Genomic DNA, 27,984 nt, shown 5'->3' on the forward strand with positions numbered 1-27,984 from the left:
CAGGTCGCCCTCCCTGTCGGGATAAAGTCGGTGTCGTGTCGGGAGGCTGGGACATGTCGTGTCTTATCTTTTCGGAAAATTTTATGATTTTCATCGTTATGAGGTGAGATTCAATCGCTGTTCAATTTTATGTTTACAGTTTGATTTGGAGGATCGATTCTATATTTTCATTATTCTAATAGAAAATTTTTTGTAGAGAAAACCCTTCAGCAAAATGCAAAATTCAATTTCCTCATTCCCTTTCATTCTTATCATTCCTAGATTTTTAAAACAGAAGATTTTCTAAAAAGTATGATTTTTATTAATTATATTTCTAAAAGATGTGCATTTTTTTAAATATGGCCTTGCGTCGGTAAAAACTATGAAAAATATCCATCTTTCATCTGGACGAAATTTTTGGGCACTCAAAATGGACCGCTTTCTTTTGTTTTGTCTCTTGGTTGAAAACTTTGTACTGCGCTTTAAAACCTTGGTGCATATGCGTAGAATGTGCCCAAAAATGAATACACCTATTTGACTTACGGCCTCATTTTGAAAAATTCTTCAAAATTTTTTTGTATAAAATTTTTGACCGCAGATTCAGATTGAGAGCAATTATTTTAGTCTGATCGTAAGTTTTCAATATCATATTGCTCACGATATTGATTTTATGACGACACAAAGATAAAAACTTTATAAGGGATTTGACCGTGATTGGCGACTAGGGGGGTAAAGTTTTCACAAGTTTTCAAACTTCATTTCTCCGTAAAATCTAAAATACAAGCTGAAACAATATGAATAATGGTATCCTGCCTAAAATTATGGCGATAAAACCAAATCTGAGCTTAAAAAAGTCGTATAATTAAGTTTGGAGAAATTTCCAAAACGAGGTCGTAAGTCGAATTGGTGTATTGCTTCGAAGCTCGTTACTTTAATTGCGTGCGCCGCAAAGACTTTTCGATTAGGTCAATGTCAACAAATTATTCCAAAATACAAAAGGGCATGTGAAATGGAGTGAAATATCTCTCTTTTCTAGATCAGTGTATCCTGGGTCTGCAGCACCTTGAGCGGAACGATAACTACAACAACAATAGCAGCTAAGTTCCAATAAAAGGGGTGTACCAAATGTTTCCTGGACTCTGCTTTCTTTTATATTCTTGTTCTACATCTCACAGAAAAGCGAAATCCACCAAAACCAATATAAACCACAGTTTCACTTTCTCTAGGGCGTATCTCTGCAGAGCTACACACAAGAAGTGTCAAATAATTGAAAGCGACATAGCCCTGCTAATATCACAGTTGTTTTGACAATTTGTTTTGCTAATCATTTGAATAACATGGTTCAAATTTAGGTAGCGTTATTTTGAAATTTTTTGTTCTGCAAACTGTAAATTACTACTAAGTTAACAATAGTGCAATGTTCCTTTGAAAACTTTTTTTCAAAGATGGCGGCAGCTTTCACGCGATGGATGTTGGCTGTCAAATGGATAATGATATCAATTGAAATACCATGTAATTAACTATTCAAAAAATATGTTCAGATTTGTGTATATTCTAAATCGGGCGACTTTGTCCTAGGCAATATCAACAATCCACTTGTAGGTTTCGGAAATGAGTAGCTAATAGGCTGTTAAAAATCCACATATGTCATTACAAAATGGTTATTAAGCTTGCAACAATTCTTTTTTTTTCAATTCGATAGTAAGGTCTGAACAAGATTTTCAAGGACCTCGTGGCGATCAAATTTTATTGGGGACCAAAAGAAGCAATTTTCCAAATTTTTATAGTAAATTGTCATTATATATACAATATGAACGTAAATATTATTTCGAAATTGTTCAAGATGACACAATAACACTTAGAATTTTCACCATAACATTGCTCAGCACGAAAGCAAAACAATAAGCAGAAAAAGCCCAAAATGCACGCTTGAGGAGCTCCCTAATCAAGAAACCACAAAGGCGATGTACTTGACACACTGATTTGATGGTAAATTTTTCTACAAACTGTATATTACATGCAACATCTTAGCACATGTATACTTAATTTTCAAAGATGTATAACAATTCATTTGCTTGTATTTCTGGCCTATAACCAGCTTTTCATTTGATGAAGATAAAAGTGCAGGTACAAGTGAAACATCCCGGACAGAGGCTTTAATTACTTTATCAAGGACATGTTATTGCTGGAAAGTACTATTTACAGGAAATTCGATTACATTTGTTACATAATAAGAAACACGTGGGGCTGAAATTAGGCGAAAAAATAAGAAACGCCAAGCTGATACTGGAGCCAAGTGCTCTTATGAAGAAAGTGTGTAAGCCAGAATCTTCATTTATGGCCATATGATGTTTCTTCAAGTAGACAAAAAGGGAATTTTTCTAAATTCTATTTTAGCAAATTCTCATTAAATATTTTAACGATTAAAGTACGTTTGTGCACAACACAGAAAGCTGGAGAGCAAAACTACTATGTTCTTAGATTAGATTTTTGGATGTCCCTCGATTTGATCGCATCACTAAAGATTGTCAATTGAAAAATTTTGTCAATATCTCGGTCAGAATTTGAGAACGTGAAAATAATCTAATTGATTTTCGAAATGCTATAAATGAGCTTATTTGCATAAATTTTGTATCTATTGTATCAGATCTCATTTGTCCAAGTATGTGAAATGTTTGTCTTCTAGTCGTCCTTTCCTCAATTTTACATCAGAATTCACCTTACTCAAAATTCGTTAATGAACTTTGCATGTCATCTTCGGCCCACTCCATAGTGGTTGTGATTCACGCATTCAGGCCAAATTTCTAGACTTTCACGCATTCACGCAATGCAAACCTGGATTTTCACGCTCACGCAAACAATAAATGTAATATCAGCTATTGCTAATCAGAGCCCTGTTTGAAGGACTACAACACTTCTTTCAAACTTTGAATACTAATTTGAGATTTAATTATTATTGGTTTATTACGTACCAAATTGAGGCAATTTCTTAAATTATCACTCAAAATTTCAATCACGAATTCACGGATGGACAAAACCTTTTCACAACATAACGCGAGGAAACTCACGTTTCACGCTTCACGTAGGAATCTTAATTCACGAAATTACGCATAAAAAATCAAGATTTAACGATTTCACGCACGAAAATATGGCCAACGCATAACGCCAAAACATGGGGAGGCCCATCTTCTGCTCTTACACTCAGAATCTTCAAAATTTCCTGTTAAGTCTTGTTTTCTTATCATGCAAAGTAAACTCATAATTTTCTAGTGTGCAACAAATCTGGCTGTATCCACGGCGCTCCGGATTTTGCTTAGTACTAGAACCGTGACATTCGATTGATAAATAGGTCGTCATTTTGTTACTCTAAATCAGCAGACACAACTCAACCCGTGGTTTGAGGGAGGGGTCTTATGAACTTCCGATACGGCAACAAACAATATCCTAGATACGACTTATCAGCTGCAATACCAGGAACATTTTTGTCTTATGACGTCATAAGTTTCTAGTCTTTATTAAAACGATGAGAGAAACAAAGGGGCGCGCTGTTGACAATACTATCTCTAATTAGTCAGTACAGAAGATAGAGTCTGATAGTAGTCATAAAGCAAATATCAAAACAGCTTAGAACAGCTTTCAATCTCTTTGACTATATTGAACCTTGACATCTGATCAAAATATCGTGTTTTCTCAGAGAAAAAACATGGAGATTAGCAGAGCAGTGCAAAAAATGCTATCGCGCTGTATTGCTAAAGATTAGATTGCCATCATTTCCTTGGTCACTGGTAGCAGGATGCAATCGTAATTGAAATTTGCTTAGAAGGAGGTAGATGTTAGATCTTTGTCGATGGTTTGGCGATCATGTGTTCTTCCTCTCAATCAAAAACACCTGTACCACTTGGGCATCGGTGGCAGCAGGCGCTGTGGAGGCAGTGACAATCCCCTTGTCCTCATAAAATTTTGCGATTTTATTCATTTGCTTTGGCCTTTTTCTTGGCGCTTTACCCCCTTGTCCTCCTTGATTCAGGTTCTCTTTTCTCTTACTTACATGAAATGCCATGCTCGTCTCTGCGTTTATGTCAAGGCAAAGGAATCATGGTGAGATCATAGGCCATGGTCTCATTCGAAAGTATTTACGTAATATTAAATACCAAGAATGGTTATTTTGGCACTGCTCATCAAATAGTGTCGTGTCCATGGTAATACCATTGTAAATTGTGCCTTATTTTACTTGTTTCAAATCTTTAATGAAATTAAAGCTTTCTAAAAAGTATTTCCTTGAAAATGTTTCTAGGGAAAAGTGTTCGAATTTCGTTAAAGCTCCTCCGGTCAGGAATAAAGTTGGGTCGTTCATTAAGCGATTCTATTGCTCCAATTGAAATTCGTTTCATTGAGAAACAATGCGTGAATCGTTAGAGAACAACTATACGTTCCAGTGATGTCTTAGGTCAATTAATTAAATCTGGATACATAGGGGAATGAGTCTTGAGGCACTAGAAGTAGACAAACTTGCTACAAATTGTGGAATTTATTATCTGTATTAGGTCATGTTATGTTTAAACTATAAACGTACAACAACCGAGGCCTATGCAGAAGCTGGCCTTTGTGTAATGGTCCTTGTGTGATGATCATTGTATACTTGGGCTATTCTCGCTGATTTGAAGAACATTTACATTCTATGTTTCCAAGAAACTCTTACATCTATAAGAAACATACGCTGATGCTGCTTCAATCCTAGAACAAAGGCTGCAATCTTAAGATATCTTTCCAAGCTTTATAGTTCTTGCTATCTTGTAAGTGAATACTGAGCAAGGCAGATTGATATTCTCTTCATCTCTTTCGTCACAAACCTATCAAAGATGGTGGATATTTTCCGTCTCTGTTCCGTGCAACCCAGCCAATGCGTAAAGATGACGTTCTTTTTCTAAAATGTCACAACAGCAAGAATTAGTAAACAACATAAGTGGTGATCTTTCCATGGCTTAAGAACATTGATTTTTAAAATGCAGCAAGACATCAAAATAGCCTTAAGATCAAATGGTAACTACCGTAAATCCTCGATTTAGCCACCTAGGGGTTTATTTACTTTTGACATTTTTGGATGGGGGCTTATTCGAGGGGGGCTTTTTCGAGGAGGGGCCAATTCGAGGATTTACGGTATACAAGAGATTTTGAAAGCAAAGGAATTAATGATGCAACCTTAAAACCTTCTTCAAAATGGTCCTCTATTCAATTTGAACTTATAAGTGCTACAAAAGGAATTTTGAAATCCCAATAGGGCTGATGTAATAACTGGATATTCCAGGAACACAACGAAGAATTAGAAGCTTGGCCCTGAAAAAGTTGAGAGCATTATAAGAGGGACATAGGGGACTCAGATCCCCCAATCAGCCTTCTCATCGGAAAGTTCGGGCTTTCATTGGGTAATTGAAAAACGTTTAACGTGCCGAAAACCAAACCAAGACTTTCCGCAAATGAAAGCCTCAATTTCCACTACTAGTTGAGCGGGCAATCTCCTTGTAGTTTACGGAAGAGCGCAATGAAAGAAAACTGAACATATAACAAAGATAAAAAATGACTACTTGATAGTGCTTTAGGATGATAGTTGGCTTTATCAAAGTAGTTGGTTTAAGTTGCGAGCTTGATTCAATGATAAATGTTTTAGGGGAATATCCTGGCTTTCTTGGCAAGAAGAGGATTTGTGTCGTGCAATTATGAGATTTCATGAGACTGAAATACTTATCAATTTATTCAAGGTTTTTCTACATTTAAAGTGGGTGTGGGATAAAAAAAGCGTTGAACAGACTGGAAATCAAACGTTTTTAACCCATTAACATGACTACAAGAAAAAAACATAGTATGTGGTGAAACATGTTAAATATTACATTGCCAATAGCTTTGTAAAGATCAGAAAAAGCATGTTGCGAATTTGTATGGATTAAGGCAACAATCAAATGTGCTAATCATGACTTAGCTGTATATTAAGAAATATCCCACGATGCATTAGCGATACTGTTACCGCAACAAAGATGATACCTCTTTTATTGCATTTATTCACAGGCATTCCCTTTGCTACTGACTCAACAGGAGTATTAATTATTCATTAATAATCCAAAAGTTTGAACCTAACACTGTCGGTTTTGCGAAAATTGCCTTTTTCAATGTCATATGGTTTGAGTTAATATAAAAGTGTTTTGCAGTGAATTGCACAAGAATTGTATGGATAAGGCTGGCACAAAGGTTAATTTTTTAAAGACTCAGGCTAGATTCTATTCAGGATCCTTTTAGGGAATTTTACTTAAATGAAGCAATAATATTCGGACGAGATCCAAACCAACGCCCCCCCCCCCCCCCTAAACGTTTAGAATATGCTATGACCATGGCGATAGCCTATTGAACATAACTAGAGAACATTCAATATTAAATTATAGACCACATAATAAAACTGCTAAAGTACACAGCACATATAATAAATGTGATTTATTCCTTCAAAGCATGTTTATCGTTATTTCTTCGAATCTGACGTAAACATACAACACATGACAGGGACTACAGTCAGAGAATGTTTGACTCCACTTATGTTTTAGAATTGCATGTAGTTAAAGCTGTAAGGCAGCTATGGAAGCAAAGAAGATGAGAATCAAAAAACTCACCTGTAAATGAACACACATAGAAACAGAAAAGCTAGCATCAGCAGTATAGTTGACAACGATACAGCTAGGTCTTTTAGCACTAAGGAGAAACAAACAAGATATTATTAAATCTATAGCTACTTGGAAGTTTTTATGAAAAAAACGCATACCATTTTAAGACGAATCTTTAACTTTTTTAATTTTCATATGATATTACTTCGTTTTTTAAACAGAATAGACTGCAGGAGAGTAGCGTAGTACTGTCACTAGAACACTATAGCCCAGACTTTTTAGTCATCATATCCATTCCGTAGTATATTGACTGAGATTTGTGATTGTTTTTGTGTTTTAATCAACAAGAAAGCATCTTTGCAACCTCTCTTTGCGGGAACAACAAGTAGAGTATCACATTCTCGATTGTTCCTTGCTCGTGATATGTATCTCAGGCTGCAAATAACAGGAAATGAAAAGCAAAAATTTCGAACAGTTTCTCCAGTGCTCCAATGCTAACAGCACAAGCGCTGATTTCGGAAGGACGACATCTTTCCAACTTACAAAAGATGAGCTTATTGATAAGAAAGAGAGGGGGGCAGGATGTTATTACAAAGATTTGAATTCAGATTGATATAACAAACCGAACTTGATATTGCGAGCAGAAATTGATACCAAGAACAGTATATTTTATCAAGAACAGTTACATTTTAGAAATGTAAACAAAACCGTTATTCTATGCCATACCTCTGCATGAAGATCCTGTCTTCTCTTCAGATCTACAAAGTTCGCCATTAAACCCACAGGTAGGGGTATCTTGTGGCAAACGGCCTAGCGATTTCTTCCTTACCAGTACACTGTGTTCATTGAAATATCCAGCCTCAGTAAATGCTAAAAATTGAAAAGAAAGAGTTTTACTTCGATAGAATGGTAACACGTTGCGACGATGGGAGTCAAATATATCACAACATTCCGGAGAAATGTAACCATAAAATGGTGTATCAATTGAAAAGGTTTAAAACAGTCATGTTTATTCCTTATCCTGCATGTATGTGTGTATCATGAATATTTTAACAGGACACGTACATTTCAATCAATAAGAACTGCTATCAAAATGTGTCCTTCTAGTCCTAATTAACAGAATCATAAATACATTAATAAATAAATAAGTAAATGAGTAGATATATTCTTACAATTTAAACAAAGCCTATAAAATGTCTTTAAAATTTACTTTAATTAAAGTTTACTTTAAACTATGAACATTTTATTTACTTAAAATATTAAAAAATATAATTTACTTAAAAAGTGAAACTACTTTGTTCTCAAAATCATTAGTGCATTCTCTGATGTCTTTAGGAAAATTATCCCCTTGCCTTTATATTTTTCAATTTTATATCATATAGACTATACACTGTAAAATTATACACTTTATTGTATATGCAGTATGCAATGAACAGCATCTGTAATTTACTAGCATAAAATAGCATCGACTGTCTTCATATTAACCCGGATTGCCTCGAATTTATCAATTTTGAAAAATTTTATATTTCTAAAATTTTGAATATTTTCATCTTAGAAAAGGAGATAAATGGCTTTGAAAAAAGCAAACATTTAGTAAACTAAAGCTTTTCGTCTGACACTCTTCAGAGTTTAAAACGTCAGAACATAGATCGAAAACTCTACGCTAAGAAATAAATATACCCAGTTGTGGATCGAAATAGGCCAATCAGGAGAAATAACTCGTCAAACAAAAAAGTAAATAGTTGCCTTGTAAATATATGTTAGAGCAGGGGAATTGTTTACCTAATGTGTACTTTAACGAACAAAAATAGTTAACAATAGATATGTCCCTAAGTCATGTTTGTGAATTATCTAACAAATCTATTTTATATGGCAACAAAAAAAGTGAAAGATCATTGAATATACAAAAAAGGAAACGTAGTTACGTACAAATTACATAAAAAGGTCTAGTTAATGGTGGTATCATTAGTATGACCACGTGTTATTACTGCGAAGACAGGCGAAGCAATTACAGTGGGTATTGACAGGGTTTATGACATTTCTATTTTACATTTCTATTTTGCTAGAGAACGTATAGAATTTTGCCAAAATAAAATGACCTGAACACATCTCTGGAAACTCCCTGTAACACCCATATTCATGAATATAACACGAGGTATTGACACAACCTTCTCTTTGTTTGGGATAACAAGAAACCACCAGTAATAAAGAAGAAAAAAGTTACAGCATAAAGATACGTCAAAGGCAATTCAACATCAAATGAATATAAATAATTTTCATACATAATCATGGAAAGTTAACAATATGTTATATGCTATAAAAGAATAGTATTTATAGACCAATGACAATAAAAAATAATTTAAAATATTTTATAGCATTATGATTTATTTGAAATATATGTAAGTTAAATATATGTAAGTTTAATGCATGGAAGTTAAATATATGTAAGTTAAATATATGTAAGTTTAATATATTTAAGTTAAAGTGCAATGAATCAAAATAGCAACAAGATGAAACATTTTCTTATTTCTTCAAACATTCTTATTTATTCTATTTTTCTTACTTATCTAATAAATAAACTCCAGAGCAAAGACAGCTTTTCATATTGCAAAATTTTGTCTATATTTCTAGACTGCAAATAGAATATTTATTTCTTATTAATGGAATAATTATTATTTAAAATTTGCATAACTGATTTATATGTACAGAAATCTGTATAATAGCTACCCAAGATTGATCGAATTTGAACTATTTAAAACACATACTCTTTCTGCCATTACTGTCGTGACCATATGTAAACAAGCTGAAGCAATCTTTTGAGCTTAGGTCACTGCTCATCCTCCTAATACGTCCATCAATACCTGAAACGCAACAGAAACAAATTGAATTACTTATTGCACTTCAAGCTGACACGAATATCTAAGATATTCGAATTCCCTCGCAATTATGCATTACAAAGTTGACTTACGTTTATGTAAGAGCAATGTTTCTCACTGCAATGTGGGTTTCCATTCAAACATTTCACTCAAAGCTTTACCTGCAGGAAATGACCTCATTCAAGAAAATAGCGAGAGACGATACTGATAGTAATTACTGATAGAGAATTGAATTTCAACGTCGAATAGCTTTGGAAAAAAGCAAATCAAAAAATACATAAAACTGTTTCATGCGTCGATCTTTCTGAATAAATTCATAAAGTCCTGGGTTTGCTATCTTCCACCAATTAGGATGTTTTTCTATTAAAATGTGCAATTTTTATTTTTTCCTTCAACTTTTACTACTTCCGCCTCCAAGAACTGAAATATTTCAAATTTTGTAAAGGTGGCCTCAAATAGCCTTTTTGACAGCTTTAAGGCAGTAAACTTAACAATTAAAAGAACAAATAATAAAAAAAATATAACAATAGGTTTTAGACGTGTAATATATCAGGCCGAGTACACACAAGAGAACAGGCACATTCACGCTAGAATCCAACTTGAATCGCTATCCAAAACGAGGCTATAACAATAGGACTCAAAACTGAACGAATACATCACACTTTTCCTTCCTTAAGGAAAAACGTCCAACACTGATTGGATTTGCTTTTATTAAAGTCCTTTACTGTAATTTAAAAGTCCTTTTAGCAGATGAATGAACTAATACAACAACTCAACTACAAGTGTTGGGTGGACTACAAGCACTTGAAAAACAAGCAGAAAAGCATTATTCTGGCTTTTAGTTCCACCTGTTTTTTTTATTTACCCAAGTCCAAGTATCTTGGAGGTCTTCTGAATCTTGTTGGATAACGTCTTTCAGGAGTCTTTGCTGGTAAGCTCACATCAGGAGTCTTTGCAACTCTTATCTCAGGAGACTTTTGAACTTCTGACTCTATCTGTAACTCTTCCTTCTCTGGGGTCTTTTTATTGGGTAAATCTTTGTCCTCAATAACTGTTCCATCACATTTTTTCTCTAATTCAATTGGAGGTAATACATCTGGAATAACAGGTAACTCTTCTGTTGTCTCTTTCGGTGGAATCACACTACTTGAAAGGTGTTCTATGTGCACAAATCTTATTCTTTGCCCACACTTTACTAAATATGTAAGAGGTCCTTTCTTCTTTACAATGACTCCCGGGATCCATCTCTCCTTGCTATCTCTGTGATTTCTAACAAGCATTGGTTGATTTTCTCTCAACTCACGACTTTCAACCCCCTTTTGATCATGATATTTTATCTGCTGATGCTGTTTCTCTTCAACCGCACTAGCTAGATTTGGTTTTACTAAACTTAACCTAGTCCGCAGAATTCTCTTTATAAATAACTCTGATGGTGCTTGCTTTGTAACTGAATGTGGCGTAGAACGATAAGTCAATAGAAAATCAGCTAATCTTCTTGACCATGTTACTGAAGTATCCTTTCTCTTATGATCTAGCCACATCTTGTTTAGAGCTTGCTTTACTGTCTGCACTGCTCTCTCTGCAGCTCCATTACTGGCTGGATGATAAGGTGGAATGAGAGTATGCTTAATTCCATTCCTTTTCAAGAACATGTCAAAATCTTCAGAAACAAACTGAGGACCATTATCGGAAACAAGTTCCTTTGGCAATCCATAGCTTGCAAAAATGTACCTCAGCTTATCTATGGTTGCTCCACTGGTTGACATCTCGTGCACTTCTATCCATTTGGAATAGCTATCTATGACAATCAAAAGCATCTGTTTGTCAAACATACCATGGTCAATATGAATTCTCTGCCAGGCTCTTGCTGGAAACTTCCAGGGATGCAATGGAGCCTGTGCTGGTTTATTTCTAAACATTTGACAGCTTTTACAACTCTTTAGATATTCTTCTATCTGTGAATCAAGATTTGGCCACCAGATGTAACTTCTGGCATACGCTTTAGTACGGCAGATACCTTGGTGTGTTTCATGTAATTCTTCAAGCATTCTATTTCTATATTTTGGTGGAATAATCACCCTTGTACCCCACAATACACACCCCTGTTCTGCAGATAACTCTAACTTGCGACTGAAATATGGCCTTAACTCCTCAGTGCCACAAGCTTCTGGCCAACCATTCAAAACAAATGAAAGAACTCTTGACAAAAGTGGATCTGTCCCTGTCTCTTGCTGTATATCTTTAGCAGAAACTGGCAAAGAATCAGTAAACCTAACTTGACACACTGAAGGCTCTTTTCCTTCCTGTGAATTTCCACTTGGTAATCTAGAGAGTGCATCAGCATTTGCATGATCACTAGATTTCCTGTACAATAATTTGTATTGATAAGCTGCAAGGATCAAAGCCCAACGTTGCAATCTAGCTGCTGCTAGTGTTGGAATACCAGATTGTGCACCAAGAATAGAGGTTAACGGTTTATGATCTGTCACCAAAGAAAATGTTCTCCCATAGAGATACTTGTGAAATTTCTTTACCCCAAAAATCATTGCTAAGGCCTCTTTCTCTAATTGAGCATAATTTCTTTCACTTGAACTCAATGTTCTAGAAGCATATGCTATTGGTCTTTCTGAACCATCTTCCATTACATGTAATAGCACAGCTCCAACTCCATAACTGGATGCATCACAGTCCAGCTTTAAAGGCTTAGCTGTATAGTAATGCACTAGTACCTTACTGCTACTCAACTGTGCTTTACAAGCTTCAAATGCTTTCTGACATGCTTCTGACCACTCCCATGGTTCATACTTCCTTAACAGCTCATGCAAAGGGCCTAAAATGGAGGCAAGACTTCTTCGAAACCTCCCATAATAATTTATCAATCCAAGCCAGGATCTTAACTCTGTAACATTTGTTGGAGCAGGTGCATCAATAATGGCCCTGATTTTCTCTTCAGTTGGATGCAAACCTTCTTTGTCTATCTTGTATCCAAGGTAAGTGACAGCAGACTTGAAGAATTCACATTTACTGAGTTTAGCTTTAATGTTATGACTTTCAAGCCTCTGCAAAACTTCTGATAGGATCTCCTTATGCTCCTCAATAGATCTAGTTGTGATCAGAATATCATCCAAGTAACATACAACATTCTTCACACCAGACAACACCCTATCCATGACTGACTGAAATATGGCTGGTGCACTAGCGACACCAAAATTTAACCTTTCTATCCTAAACAGCCTCTTGTGAGTATTGATGGTTAACACATCTTTCGCATCCTCTTCAAGCTCTAACTTTTGATATGCATTGGAAAAGTCCAATTTGCTGAAATAAACTCCTCCTGAAAGTGTTGCAAATATGTCCTCAATGTTTGGCAACGGGTATTGATCAACATCTAACACTGGATTCACTGAAACTTTATAATCCCCACAAATTCTGACTCTACCATCAGTTTTTTGAACTACCACAATTGGAGAAGCCCAATCACTATGCATCACTGGTGCCATAATACCATCTTTGGTCAAGCGATTAAGTTCCTTCTCCACAATTTCCTTCAAAGAAAAAGGAAAAGGACGGGCCTTCTTAAAAACAGGCTTAGCATCTTTCTTAAGAAGTAAGTCTGCTTTATATCCTTTTAAAACACCATGCTGAGCATCAAAAACATTCTTGTACTTTTTAACCAATTCCTCACCCAAACCATAATTTACCACAAACAGCTGATTCCAATCAAACTTAATTTCCATCAACCAGTTTCTTCCTAACAAAGCTGGTTTGTCACCATCAACAACAACCAATGGTAACTTAGCCTTTTGACCTTTAAACTCAACATCAACCAAAATTTCACCTTTAGTTGCAAGAACCTCTCCAGAATAAGAATGAAGTTGCTTTGTAAATGAACCCAAAGGCACATGTGGCAAATACTTCTCATAAAAAGCATTTCCAACAACTGAAACTACTGCTCCAGTGTCAATTTCCATAGTCAAAGGAACATCATTGACAGAAACTGTTTCTTGCTAGGTAGCCCTAGAATCACCTCTACAAGTAAAGATTGTATGCAAATCTTCATCACTACTATACCCAACATTACTGGATGAAGTACCAAGAAAACTTGTTTTCACAGATGGTACAGTTTTCTTCTTTTCACTTCTACACCTCTTTGCAGAGTGCCCTTGTTTGGAGCAATTTGCATTATGTTTATCTCCTCCATATCGCCAACACTCTTTAGCAGGTTTAGATGCTGAAGCACTTGCTTTTGCCTTTGTGTTTATGTTCCACCTTGTTAACTCCTAATCCACTACTTGAACTTGATGGTTGCAAATCAACTGCATTCTTTTGAGCTAATTCCATTGCTACAGTGATTTTTTTTGCCTTGTCAAAGGTAAGGTCAATTTCTGTTAAAAGCTTCCTCTGAATAGTCTCTGAACGCAAACCACAAACAAGCCTATCCCGCAAAGCAATTGACAAAAAAACCCCAGTCACAAGTACTTAAAGTTTCTTCAACTCAACAATATAATCTTAAATAGACTCATTTTCATGTTGATTACTCTTGTAAAAACGTCTTTGGTTTAAAATGAGCAGTTAATGTAGCTTTCAGCTCATCATACGACTTACTTGAAGGTATATCTGGGGTCATCAAATTTCTCAACACCGAATATGTTGAAGGTCCAATTCCACTCAAAAGCACAGCCCTTTTCTTGGATGCTTCAGTAATATCATTTGCGATGAAAAACTGTTCCAACATTTCCACATAACAAGCCCAGTCCTCCTTCCCTTCACAGTAAGGACCAACCTGTCCTAGCACCTGTGCCATGCTAATGCCACGTCAGCATTCAAGCGAACAAAATGGGCCTAAGAAGTCAGATCTCGTCTTTACCACTCAACTCGTTTAGCTGGCCTACTTGAGTTTTCCGTTTCAACAAAAAACTGGAAACGTCCACCACAGTCCCATTTGTAACCATTAAAACATAATGTGAGGACCCGAAACCATTTCTCGTCGCCAATTTGTAATATATCAGGCCGAGTACACACAAGAGAACAGGCACATTCACGCTAGAATACAACTTGAATAACTATCAAAAACGAGGCTATAACAGTAGGACTCAAAACTGAACGAATACATCACAAGACGAATACCCAAACATAATGAAAAATCATTTTTCGCAGGACACTCCATCTCCAACAAAATTTCTAAAAGACTGGCCTTCACAAGAATATCGTGGAGGGTATCTCTAATTAATCTTGAAGGAGATTTCAGAAAAACGGAGACAGAGAAAGAAGCAGTTTGATACGTACTACGGTAGGAAATGTTTTCCATGCTTGCTACCACCTCTAGACCATCATCTACTTTCTTGCCACGTTGCAAAGTCCTATTCATTGCCAATGCCAACACATGAGCAGCATCATATAGGTATATATTTTCAAGTGGGACATTGAGCTGCAGATAAAAGCGATGCACGATTAAAAGCAATAGCAAACGAAAGTTAGTTGGATCCAGAGGCCAGTGCCAGGGGTCAAGAGTCAAGTGCCAGCGCCTGCGCCAGGGTGCAGTAGCCATGCGCCAATGCAAGGGGTCAAGAGTCAACTATCAGTGCTAAGGGTCAAGGGCCAAGGGCCTGGCGTCAATGTGCCCATTTTTCTCATGAATGTGCTCGGGAGATGGTATATTATAAACTGCACGTCATGTGCTATTTCTCTATTGATCCCCTGAAAAGGTTGTCGCCTCTTGCTAATTTGAATCTATGAGGGTACATGCGCCAAATTACATGTAATAGATTATAATCAGGGGTAGATTCAACAATGAGTCTTTGGAATCATTGCAAGAGAGAATGATGGGAGAAAAGTCAACAGGAGGAGTTTAATCTTTTTATTAAAAAGTCTGATGAGCTACAGGGCTCATGTTGGTACAATTTTGAGCCACACTCCAAGCCCAACGCACCCACGCAGAGTCAAGAAAAGTCGTTAACCTTTTTCCGGTCAAAATTTTTCCCTGTCAAAACCTTCCTCAAATTTTTCAAACAATCACAATGAATAAGGGCGTGACTAAGGATTGGCTAGGGTATACGGGGTGACAAACGCTATTAATCGAGAAACAATTATGTGTTTGTGTTGACGGTAATTATCGCATACGACAAAACTTTGCTAGAATAACATTGATATAAACTTACTATAATATAAATTGAAAATTCCGACACCATGTGTTTTCTGGCGGTAAAAGGGTGTGGCCTAAAGTTTTTGCTTTGTCCTCCCTCCCCCCCCCCCCCCACCTCTAAAGCCTAGTGGCTCGTGCAATAAATTCCAACCAAATCTGCAATGAATTAAACTTGTGTTTTGAAAGCACAACAAAGAAACAAGTGCAAAACAAATTGTCTCAATTGTTTTTAAAAATTCTTTTTACCAATTTCTATTGTTTCTCAAACTTTCCTCCGGTCAATGACCGTGCGACCGTAATGTTTTCTCGACTCTGCCCCCATGATGGACACGTCTTTGTTTCAAATTTGAGTCTCCCGAGCCAAAGAGAGAACTGCATCTTATCTTCTCGATTCCCAAAGATTCTTTTCCATTCCCAATATACAAAAATATATTACTAAAGGAAGCATGAATTGAATCATATTTTCTAGTATAGACAATGAAGTCATACATACCTTACGGTATATTCCGTAATAGTACTGACTGCAAAATGGCGGACCTCTGATTCTATCCTTCAGCATATCAGTGTGCTTTATGTATTCTTTTCGATAACCGTTGTTCTCATGTTTGACACCGAGAATAAGTGTGTATGGAAACATCCTTTTGACTTCTTTATCTAGCATGACTTTGTTTGTTTTAGGAAAGCTAGAAACATACCATTTGAATGGGGACTCAAGTTTACTCTCCAAACTCAACCAGTCTTGTTCAACAACAATGAATTCGTATTCTCCAGAACCCAATCCCATTCTTGAAGCGTAGAGTAGCCCCTCTCTTGCAATATTATACTCCATGAATAGAATGATAACTGAAATTGCATTAGGTTTACTTACTATATTATCAAGATACAGTAATATTCTATTAGTATATCGTGATATTAAAATATCAACGTAACTGAAAGGAGATCACGATTGAAGAAAGCCTGCAACTTAAAGACATCAAAAAGAAAAGTTGAAACATGTCTTCGTTTCAGTTAACGCCTTATAAATCTTCTTTTTATTCATTCACCCCCAAAACATCCACTTTTTGCAAAATTAGTGTGTTGATACAACGGTTTCTTTGACTTTTTTTGTCAAATTTGAAACATTAAGAAAATGCTTTTTCAAGACCTGAGATAATAAAATTTACAGAATTAGTTTAGTGACGAAAGAAATGAAGTGAATGGACTAGTGAGGCTAGACAGAAAAGCAACCGCTGTGGTAAATATCAGATATTTTCATGCCCGGTCCCTCCTAAGATACACCGCCCTGAGATACGACACAAGACAGTGGCTCCGCAATACCCACATCAAAATGCAGTCGCGTAGATAGAAAAAGTTCATAGAAGGGTCGAAAATTTTAGATTTTCCGACAAAAATCTAATAAGCATACTTATTTTTCCTTAAATTTTAGCATTACATAACGACGTCCGAATTGAAATAAAAAATCTTCCGAGATATTCACATATTTTTATGTCTAATTCAGATTTAAAATTTGTCCTCTCAAAATGTAACATTTAGACAAAAAATAGACAACCATGTCATAATTTCAACAAGATTAGAAATTTTCCGACAAAATTGCCGTTTAGCTAAACAGAGGAATTTTCGCCCCTTTTGACCACCCTCCAACTACGCCACTGTCAAAACGTTTAACCCTTTGTCTATTCTCTCAATCTTTACTTTTAGAATCAAATTCAAATTTGAAGGCGACACATCCTCCACGTTGTTCTGTTACCAGTGACGTAAGAGCACGTGAGGAGTTAGGTAGAGAGAATTGGAGAGTTGCAGGCGTTTTTTAAAAGGAAATTATAATTAAGCTTTAGCCATCGTTTTAAAATCGTTTTAGTTAATATAGTTTGGAAAAGGGCTCTGCAACGTAGGCAGATCATTCAGATTTTGTGGCCTTTCAGGCCGTCTAATATAGCACAAACATCTTGAGCATAATAATTGGCGAGTCAAAGAGTGACTTAAGCTAGCATTTTCTCCAAAATATCTTAGAACTGGCATAACTTGCGTATTATGGGATCCAGTGCATGATAGCGATTCCTTGATTAGTGATTCCTTTTATTTTCTTTATGCAGATTGCCTGTTGATGATCAATTGTTGATCGATCATTATTTTAGAAGCATAGCCAATGCGAACCAATAGTGAACATTTCTAAACGACAGGGGTGTATCTCACGTCTCACGAGGGTTGGGGGTGCAGGGGTTGGGTGAAGTCAAGGGTAAGGCTTGCCTTAAGCCGTGCCTCCCCCCTAACTTGCTAGGACGGCATTCCCTGCATTATACTAAAAGTTAGGGTGTACCCGACAAGGGTTGGGGGTTGGGTTGTTATACACCCATTTATTTGCTAGTTGATGTTGGTATATATACTTTCGCGCCCTCTACGTCACTTCACTACCGATGGTTCATGCAATGGCAAGTCAAACATATTTTGCTCTACCTTTATGCGACCGAAAAGAATTCTCCCTCTAATCGATGCTAAATGCGGTACGAAGTACATCCTAAACAAATTGTATAAGTGATAAGAATACCTTGTTGAAAAACAAAAGCAATTTTTAATATGTTCAGTCACCCAACTGCTGCAACTAAAGTCTACCAATGCTACAAACGTTTTGCGACAAATGCCAAAATACTTAAAGCAGATAAAATTTTCCATCGAAAACTTGGGATTTGTCGCAGTTCCCACAGCACTCAATAAATCAATTTCTGTAATAAATACAAAAGCCTAGAAAAAATTTCAATTTTAGTGATAGAAACGTTTTTGAATATTTAAGGCATGTCACAAAAAGGTAAAGTTATTGCTCTTACTTCTTGCTTTACTTTTAACTTCTTTAAATATTTCCAGGAATATTTCGTCTGCAGGATTATACTGTGTGCTTTTTAATCCATGCTTCCACGAGATAAGTTCACCCAAACCACGAATAATATCATCACTTGCCTCTCTATATTTTACTGAATCTTTTGAATATATCAAAGCAACATTTTTCCAGTTTAAGGCCCTTAAAAGGCCTTTAATAGTCGGTGTGACCAAATTTAACAGTGGATAAGTGCTGGCAAATGTAGGAAAGGCCTTTTTGTCTGAGAGTTCTTGGCTGGAACACATCTGAAACGATCACATTATTTTGTTTACATTTTTCTGATGTCCTTATATAAAGCAATTAAAGACATATTTCTGAGAGCATTACAACATCAAAAAATTAGTGACCAATAAAACTCAACAAACATGCTTAAAATACCTTCTGCTGAGCTGCTAACCCTGAAAAAACTCCGTAGAGAACCCCACTGCCTGAGAGTTCTATTGAGAAAATCAACTGTTTCCATTGGAAAAAACGATACCTCGCCCCTCTTCCCCCAAAATAGTCGGTTGTAGAGATTTCCATCATTTTATAGCTATCTGATAAGAATCAGAAAGACATCACCAAAGCTTTGCAAAGTTTACAAAGTAACATTTTCAAAACAGAGATGAAAAAACTTTTGAAAATCGCAAAACTCTAATGTAGTGTGCAAGGACTTATGGAGAGCGTTTCTTTCCATTTGTATCCTTAAAATGAGTCTTTATATATATTCATACATTCCTATACTTTCTCATAGAGGTATCTTATATTCTATAAGTGCAAAAATGTGAAAAATTTATCATGAATGCGGTTTAAAGCAGGCCTATACTGGTTTTTGTACAACTTGTTGCAAATTAACGACAAATGAGGCAGCCCCAAAGAAGGGCATCTAGGGTAACTCTAGCGGCCTCTAGGCCGATATATGTTTCTGGAAGGGGTTATTTCGACGAAAATAATTAAATATTGAACTGTATGTGTACTGCTGGTGGTTATAGGCCAGTGACAGTTATGTCATTAGCACTTGCTTTGATTATTCACTTTGGCTATTCCGAACAATTCATGGTAATCTTTTGACTTAGCAGCAATGTAAGTAGTTTGTGAATGGCCTTTGAATAATTTGCTAATTGAACTCGCATATTCTATCATATTCTATCAAAATGTGAATGGCACAGGTGCCAAACAGGTAGCTTAACTATGATCCATAGTATTTCTAACCGAACCTTTCTTGACATTGACAGCAAACCTAGGTACGATTCCCAAATTTAAGCTGAGTTATAAAAAACAAGACCTGGCAGTGGCGGATCCAGGGTGAGTGCCTTGGTGCACAGAACTCAGTCAGTTTTCCAACATACAGCTAAAAATAGTGTTGCCTGAAATAAGTAATATTTAGGCTAAAAAAGTGAAACCTAGAAATTGTAAGTTTTATCGCAGTCTCTTCAGAATCTTAAAATTGCCAGTTTGATGTGATTTGTTCGCCCTTTTCCTTCCTTCTTCTCTGTCGTGATTTTGAAACGATTTTCCAGACGCTGTGAAGGACAACAGCAGTCAATCCTAGAACTCGGAAATAAACGTTTTGTGCCTCGGAAGTGAATTAATTGAAACAATAAACTTTTTGTTTGGAACACGGATGGAACTCAGTCAAAACAGCATCTGGAACTCGGAAATGATACCATATTTGTAAGAGAGCTGTACAATAGCCAGTTGTTGATTGGCTACCTGTTGTTTCTAATCTAATTGTAGAACTGCAAAACTTTGAATTCGAAATGGCGACTGCAGATGTCTTATTTTCACGGCCCTCGCAGCATTTTAGCAGATTATTGAGCGTTTGAGATAAAACCAGGAAGTATCGTTAATTTTCCAGGAGCATTAACTACCTGTATTTTAAATTGCAGTCGTTGAGAGGCCTATGGTCGGACGGAGCACCATATTTTGAAAAATAAGCTGGTGTCTACGTGGGTACCCCCCCCCCCCCCTCCGGTACCAAAATGCATAAATGTGGATAATAATGTTGTCTTAGACACAATTATCAATGCATTCCCTGAAAGACCCTAGCCTTGGCCTGGAACTCAGTCAGATTTTTTGCTGGATCCGCCCCTGCCTGGTATACACTTTCTACAAATTAAGAACAAGCTGAGGCTGGGTTACAGTAAAATGTATTCTGGGACAATGCTTTATCTCAAGAACTAAGATTTGTTTGCCTTCAAAGAGTGCTTTTTTGGTGAATTTTCAAATTCGTCTGCAAACTAAGGATGTCTCACTTACACCCTTATAATTTCAGAACAAAATAAGAACGATCCACACTCAGCTTTTCAAAAAATTCAAGAAAAGCCAGCCTCAATTTCAATTTACTGGTTCTTTTAAAAAAGAGTGTAGGTCCAGGAAAAACACTGGATTTGATTAAAAATGGATTACGTTGAGATTAATGATAATGCCTTAAAATTAACCACACGAAAGAGCTCATTTTTGGTATAGATTTGTTTAAATCTGAAAGAAAAGGTCAAGTTTTATCAGAAACAAATTGTAGACTAGCTGACTGGTAAAAGTTATGTAAGTGTCAAGACCAAAGATAAAGTTACCTTTTTACTCTGATGGTGCATAAATCCACGGAAAATGAATCTCGAATTGAACTTAGCTAAATCGATTTGTGTTTGCTATCACCAAAGGATGGACAATTTTATAAGATTTTTTACTCGGTTACGCTAGGGAGACGCCTGGAGACCTATAAAAATGGCCTAATAAGAGAAGGGAGAGAGAGGATAAAAAGAGAGGGACGTGAGATCAGGTTTGTTGATTGTAGCTTTGAAAGAAGAAAGAAAATAACAGTCTGGGAAGAAAGAAGAGAGCAAAGCAATCCAAAGTTCACAAGCTCTGAGAAAGTAAGTTGCGTCGTGGGACATAGTTTGTAGATTTGACAAGGACTTTGAAACAGTAAACAGGGAAACAAGTTTTGCAACAGCATCAGACTTATCAGGCCCTTTCATGCCTCAACATTAATTATGAATTATCAACCAAATTATTGTTTCGAATCATATACCAATTTTGATATGCTGGAGGGGCCATGCCCCCCCTCACTTTTTGGTTAGCAAAATATATCCAGCCTTGAAGCACTAAATTCCGTTCAGTGGCGTGGGCACTGTTTCGAAGTACCAACCCAAATTTAAGGGGAGTATTTTGCATTGTTTGCCGAATTGCATTGTATTTTGCATTTTGTATCTTACTACCTACCTTCTGAAGGTAGGTTTTAGGACAATGACAAGCTAAGCTTCCTGTTATTGTGACCAATGATTTCTAAGGCTATAATTGCATAGAGGTGGTGACTCTCCTCAAAACAAGTGAAAGTCTTATCATGTTACGGATTCAAAACAGGGATGGATTAAAGTGCCAAGGATTGGGGGGGGGGGAGGGTGTTAAAAAATAAATTGGTTTTGGTGTCACACACTTCAGGTCACTGGAAAATGATGAAAACGCCCATTTTCAAAAATCGCTAAATCAAGATAGAAAGATAAATAAAGTACAATCTTGGCGTAATTTTATTTTTACTAACTACCAAAAATGATTTTTACCGAATGGAAGCAAAACTTCTCCGAAGGAAACAAAAATATTGGGGGGGGGTCACACCCACTAAACCCCCCCCCCTCGCAAAATCCGTCCCTGGACTCAAACCACTGACCCTTGCGTCTGCAGCCCACGACCCTAACCGCTGAACAATGCTCAAAAATGTAAACTGTTAACACTTCTAGATTGGTGTAGAGTACCGAAATGTGACGTCATCAAAAATCATTTTTTGAATTTCTTAAATTTGACCACATAGTCTGAAAGAACAGCATAAAATACCTCTCATTGTGCAAAACCAGTAAGATATGTTCGAAATTGGGCGAGATATGGCCAATGAAAGATTTCGAGTTTGTTAACGGATTACTGTTACTCTGGCCTACACTCTTTTTTTCAAGATTCAGTAAATTTAAGTTCAGGCTGACTGTTCTCAATTTTTTCGAAAATCTGAGGCTGGATTATTCTTAATTTGATCTTAAATTAAGAGGGTGTAAGCAGTGCTATTGCTAGCTTTTTCGCTTTAAGGAGGTGTTCAGGCCTCATTTGCCAACAAAGTGAGTGAGACAGCCTTAATTTGCTGACAAATTTGAATATTCACCGAAAAAGCACCCACACATCGCTAAAAATCATCGATTTTGAGAAAAAATTGAATTTTGCAGAAGCTTAGCCTCAGCTTGTTTTTAATTTGTTCTTAACTTTTGACCAGTTTTGAGGCTCATGTTCTTATAAAATTTTTCTTATAAAAAAAAGAGTGTAGTTCATAAAGTTATGAACCAAGACCAAATAAGAGAGGTTTGATGGGCAAGAGCCTGTGCTCATGTTACCTTGTCCAGGGACGTCAGGGAAGTCTTCTCTGGGAAACAAAGTAATAACAAAATCCCCCGCCAACGTAAAAAGACTGTTATTCTCTTTTCAGAATCATTTGCTTCTCTTTTAGACCAAATCCAAAGATATTGTCAATACAAATTAGGTCTAGATTGTTTAAATAGTTTGTTCATGAAACAAAATGACACTGAACTAGCAACGAAAGTAGGGAAAGCTGACAAGGATGCCAATTTTACGTGGACTGGCAAGATACTGCACTTTTAACACGAGTATTTATCGACAAGGCAGCCAAGATGGCGAAAGGTCTTGATTGGGAGACAGTGAAAACTAAATTGGATGTAATAGCCAATCGCTTTTGAGCAAGATACGATGTGGATAAAATCGTTTACACTGTACCACATAGCTATGCAAACCAATTTAATCCACTTTCCTAGGTGAACTAATTTTGTTCGAATAGCCGCCCTCAACTTCGTGCGGATAGCGTGGGTCTAGTGTAAACGCGACGCCTATCTGAACTAATTTTGATGCGGATAAAATTTATCCGGCACAGTGTAAACAGGGTCATGAATGTAATGCAAATCATAACCTGCTGCTTTTCGCCAATCGAAGAAAATGATGATTATGATAAACAACACCCTTAGCTTAGTTTATGCCTTCCCCTACCCAACCTCCCAACTCTATGACATCTATTCTGCGAATCATTCGAAGAGCTTTAATAAGAGTAACTGTAAAATTTCGTCAACTCACTCAGGCACACCCAAGCATATCTGCCATAGAAGGGGCACTTTGGGCGTGGTTGTTAAGAAATACTCACGTGAGAAACGACGGGGACGTTGATTGCACTTGCAAACTTGACCGGGGCTTGACAATGACAGCCAAGACCGACAAATGCATGAATAGTCGATCCTCGGTTCTTTTGAAACATGTATTGGTAGTGCATTGCTCGTATGCTGTCTATCTCGTTACAACGTGTGTTGTTGAAGACATAGTCGATTCTATAGCCGGGTAACAACGAAAAGTTGTTATTGATCCGCTCAACTGCAATATTGAACGCCTCAGCGTAGAATTTTGCTCCTCCTTCACCATACTCGCTCCCACGATCTGACAAGGTAAATGGCAACAATAGGCCAATCATGATTGATTCCCTATCGTCATTCAGTATAACAGCCCCGCTTGTCTTGGAAACATTGCAAACAATTTCATGCGCGACGTGTCGCTTCAAACGCATACCCGGCCACAGCGACGTTCTAACGCTGTTTCGTCTCAGTAAATTGATACTTGAAGACTGTAACTTGCAAAGGATGCTAGCTACAATAACCATGGTGCATAAAAACCAGGAAATCATCTTGTTTGCGCGATAAAATCTCGATCACTTTAAGCAGATACGCCAAGTGTTTTTATGATCAAAACTGTGTCTAAATGTAATTCAATCCAATTGCAGGTTGCGAGTAGCAAATGTTCCAAATCTTTGATTGGCTAATCAGAATTCAAGAATATGACAACAAACTTCAAAAGGGCCTTTTCAATTTGTCAATGGTTTCAGGACACCTTTTTGTAAAAGTGTTTCACGCAATTATCAGGTCAATCGAATTTAAAGTTTTTTAAATATGGTCTCGTCAAAGTCAATGTGTCCAGTCAAGATTAATCCTACCAAAAAACGGAACAGAGGAATGACCTGCTCGTACTTTGATGCTTTAAGCCCCGGATTGTCTTTTTGTATTGGCAAATAATATAAATAAAGAGTGCAGCGAGCGCGAGGAGCTTGCAGATACCGTCGTGGATAAACTGGATAATCACGACATATTTTAGGAAGGGGGGGGGGCAGCTTCAGAGGCTTTGGGGGAGAGGAGGGAGTATCAAACATGAGAATTATGCTGGCAAAGCAGGGCCGCCGGAGCCAGGGGGGCCACATGGGCACAGGCCCCCCTGTTTGCAAAAAGTACAAAAAGTGTTCCTTTTTGATAAATAAATTGCGTGTTTTTTTCAATGCCAGATATTCTGCCTTAAGAAACTAAGTAAAATAACATAACTCTGGATGTTGTTGGAGGACCATTCACTGGAATTTCCTTTAATCTTTACTTGGTCTTGATGCAAAAACTCAAGCTCCTGTGATGAATGATATCAACTGTGCAGGAGACTGCCATTTTCGCGAGAAAATTTCCTTAGTATGTCTTCAGCAACAAACGCATTAGTGAAAGTTCTGCATCAAGTCCCCGGCGGGCACAGTCAATTGGTGCAATGTATATCGTGTGTGTTCCTGAAGGTAGAAACTGGACCCCTATCTCTGATTCTGGGTAAAGTAAAATGTACCCTATTCTGTGACTTTGCCAAAAATTGTGAAATTCTTTTCATTGAGATTTTTCAAGCTTGAGCAGGAATTTTTTATACCAATTCATGTTAGAACCATTCCTTTTCTTAAACTTATGTCTAGGCAAGTTAAAAAGCAGAGTACACTAAACTTGATTTTAACAACAATCCCTTATGGTTCTCAATATATATTAACAAAATCAGGCAGCTGTAAAACTATAACTGCAACATATTGCTTACTTCACGAAATTGTGTTAGATGTTTTTATGTAGACATGAAAAAGTTGTGTCCCTGCAATGAGTATATGCTAGCAGTAAAGGGTTTTTGAACAAAGAATTAAATTTCTTATCTAGGATTAGAACAACATACAAGAATAGATGCTAAATTTGTTGTACTTCAATATAATTCCTGCCTTTTTGTGTTTTCTCTGACTAATTAAAAAAGCAATCCTATTTTCAAGACTCTATGTCCCAGAATTCTAGTTTACAGACCACACTTTCTCAGAGTGTTTCGGAACTCACATTTAATACGTTTGACCAACTGACTGAGCCCGCCGGGATCAAGTCTAAGGAGAATTGAAAACTTGTTTCGTTAGTAAGACTGATGAGATGAACCTAATCAATGTTGCAAATTGAATTTTCTATGGCAGTGAAAAATGTGTCCGCACCTTCAGGCGATTGCGTAAAGATCAGCCTGCTTCTTACCCGGGGCAAATTCACCTACAATGAATATTATAAGGAAAACAAGTACAGTTTATTGTAATAGGGGTATAAATCATAGATGGAAGAAAGATTTACACTCTCAAAAAAAATTGAAGGCCATGAGATGGGAAGCTATACAAATAATCATGATCAAGAGTGCGTGGTCCCTAAATGGAGTAAATAGCCATGTCTGCTTTCAGCAAAGATAGTTCTCACTATGTCCAGCATGTGTCATTATTTTTATAAATTTCTAAATTACCATGAAATCTGTACCATTTTTGGCACTTACTAATGTTTCGGAAAAATATATTCGTGCCCTTTTTATTCGTTTTGCCCCCCCCCCCTCCCCCTGTTCAAATCTGCGTCCGGCGGCCCTGAAAGTCAGGCACGTTAGTTGACAAAACAGTACAGCTTGAATAGCTAAAAAATCTCTTAGTTATTACACCAAATTTTGCGTAAAAACCACTTGAAAACTTGTTGCGATACGAAGTGTGAGAATATCTCGAAAACTTGTTACGACGTAAGTTTTCGCGTAAAAACCTATTTTGCAGGAATTTGTTCAGCAATACCGAACCCTTTGCAATGCAGATATTTGCTAATGAAAGATAGGGTGTTCTTGTGTTGCTTAACAGCACGTTCTTGAGTGACAAACCATAACCAAAAATATTGTTGAGCTTATTTAAAGGAACTCTAGTCGCATGCTTGTTTCGAGTGATGATAAAATCCTTCGCACTTGGGTCTATCGTGATGAAGAAGCTAAAGCATTTATTTCCAAGTTGGATTATAAGAAAACTGGCGTGTGACAATGGTTTATGTGAGGGGGTTTTGTGTGAGTGGGGTTTCTGTTAGGTAGGGTTTTACGAGAAGTAAGGGGTTTGTGTTCAATCTTGTTGTTAGTTCGTTCTTTGCTTCATGGCACTTCGGGATGGAGGGGGGGGGGGGGGGGGGGTTTGCGTTTACCCGCCTAGGTGTGTTGATCATGGAAGGTTAGCCAACCTCGGGTTAGAGGGCCCTTTAAAGTTTCACCTGAATTAGCTAATTTAGATAATCTACCGAAAATTCAGATCAAACGCAAACTGAGGTTATAGAACTATACATATATCACGCTTGCAGTTGCGAGTTCAAGTATGGGCTAGATCTCTGCCCTCTTCTGCTAATTTAGAACATTTTTGTTTGTTTGTAAAATACAGTGCACAGACTTGATATAAAAAAAATTCCAGGCCTTACACAATAAATTTTGTATTAATTTTATAAAGAATTTGGTGTAAGACATGCCTTTTTTTATCAATGTGCTTATCTGTGTACCTGTCTATCAACAGTAGCCAAATGTTTGCACAAATCGTCATAGATTTCACCTCTTGTGGATCATTCCTAAAATGGGATGGGCGATTGCTTGTGCCGGGGCTGCAATCACAAGAAGGCACAGGAGCAAAAAACTATTCAACCCGCTTTGTACACCAAAACAAGGAACATTTTACTGTAAATTACTTTTCAACAAATATCTGTATTAGGCACCAGCAAATCATATATCTTTGAGAACCAAAACTGTGCAAATGTCAACCCTGTTTGAATAAAAGAAAAAGTATACCCTCTTTTGGAGTCAGATCAGGCACCACGCACCATTTTATAAGTGGGAGGGCTGAGGAGGGGGTGACCGAAATTCTTGGTGGCCACGCCCTTTAGAACACCGAAAAAAGTCCCTTTTAGAAAATACTTGCTTTTTTCCACTTATTATTTATAAACAGTCCGATTCAGAGAAGATTTCAATTATCATAAAAAAGATATAATTAGCTTGAGGAAGATTAGACACCAAGCTAACCAAGTTAGAAAATACAGCATATCATTAAACAAGATTGAAACTAATATTGCAAAAAATTGGGGGCGGGGCTATAGCCTCTGCTAGCCCAATGGCTGTGCGGCGCCAGAGTCAGATTGTTTATACAATTATAAAATACTTGTGTTGAAAAAGTAAAAAAAAATATTGGGATCTTAATGTGCAAGGAGTACATTTTGAAAAGAAATTTTAAAAAAATAGGGAAATTTCACGCCATACGAAAACGCGCGAAAACCCCTATTAGTTGCGTAAACTGGTTTAACCTATTCCCATTTG

General features: G+C 36.8%; 1 protein-coding gene across 1 annotated transcript; it reads right to left on the reverse strand.

Moving 5' to 3' along the window:
- Positions 1–1,946: 1,946 nt before the first annotated feature.
- On the reverse strand, positions 1,947–24,627 carry LOC135691904 (resact receptor). Its single transcript, XM_065209903.2, has 8 exons — positions 23,681–24,627; positions 18,464–18,758; positions 16,135–16,484; positions 14,786–14,927; positions 9,389–9,484; positions 7,350–7,493; positions 6,633–6,711; positions 1,947–4,903 (listed from the first exon to the last, which is right to left on the reverse strand). Exons 1-8 carry the CDS (start codon positions 24,209–24,211, stop codon positions 4,822–4,824), a joined length of 1,719 nt encoding a protein of 572 aa, XP_065065975.2. The 5' UTR covers positions 24,212–24,627; the 3' UTR covers positions 1,947–4,821.
- Between the last annotated feature and the right edge of the window lie 3,357 nt (positions 24,628–27,984).

Source organism: Rhopilema esculentum, chromosome 13 (assembly GCF_057945365.1).
Source record: "Rhopilema esculentum isolate cy_ngs chromosome 13, ASM5794536v1, whole genome shotgun sequence".
NCBI classification, from domain to species: Eukaryota; Metazoa; Cnidaria; class Scyphozoa; order Rhizostomeae; family Rhizostomatidae; genus Rhopilema; species Rhopilema esculentum.

Excerpts from the sequence above, each read along its gene's own strand:
- LOC135691904 (XM_065209903.2), bottom strand. The coding sequence starts at position 24,211 with ATGATTTCCTGGTTTTTATGCACCATGGTTATTGTAGCTAGCATCCTT. Across the intron at positions 14,928-16,134 it reads ATTACGGAATATACCGTAAG|CTCAATGTCCCACTTGAAAA; the intron begins GTATGTATGACT and ends TTTTATCTGCAG. Across the intron at positions 7,494-9,388 it reads CGACAGTAATGGCAGAAAGA|CATTTACTGAGGCTGGATAT; the intron begins GTATGTGTTTTA and ends TTCAATTTTTAG.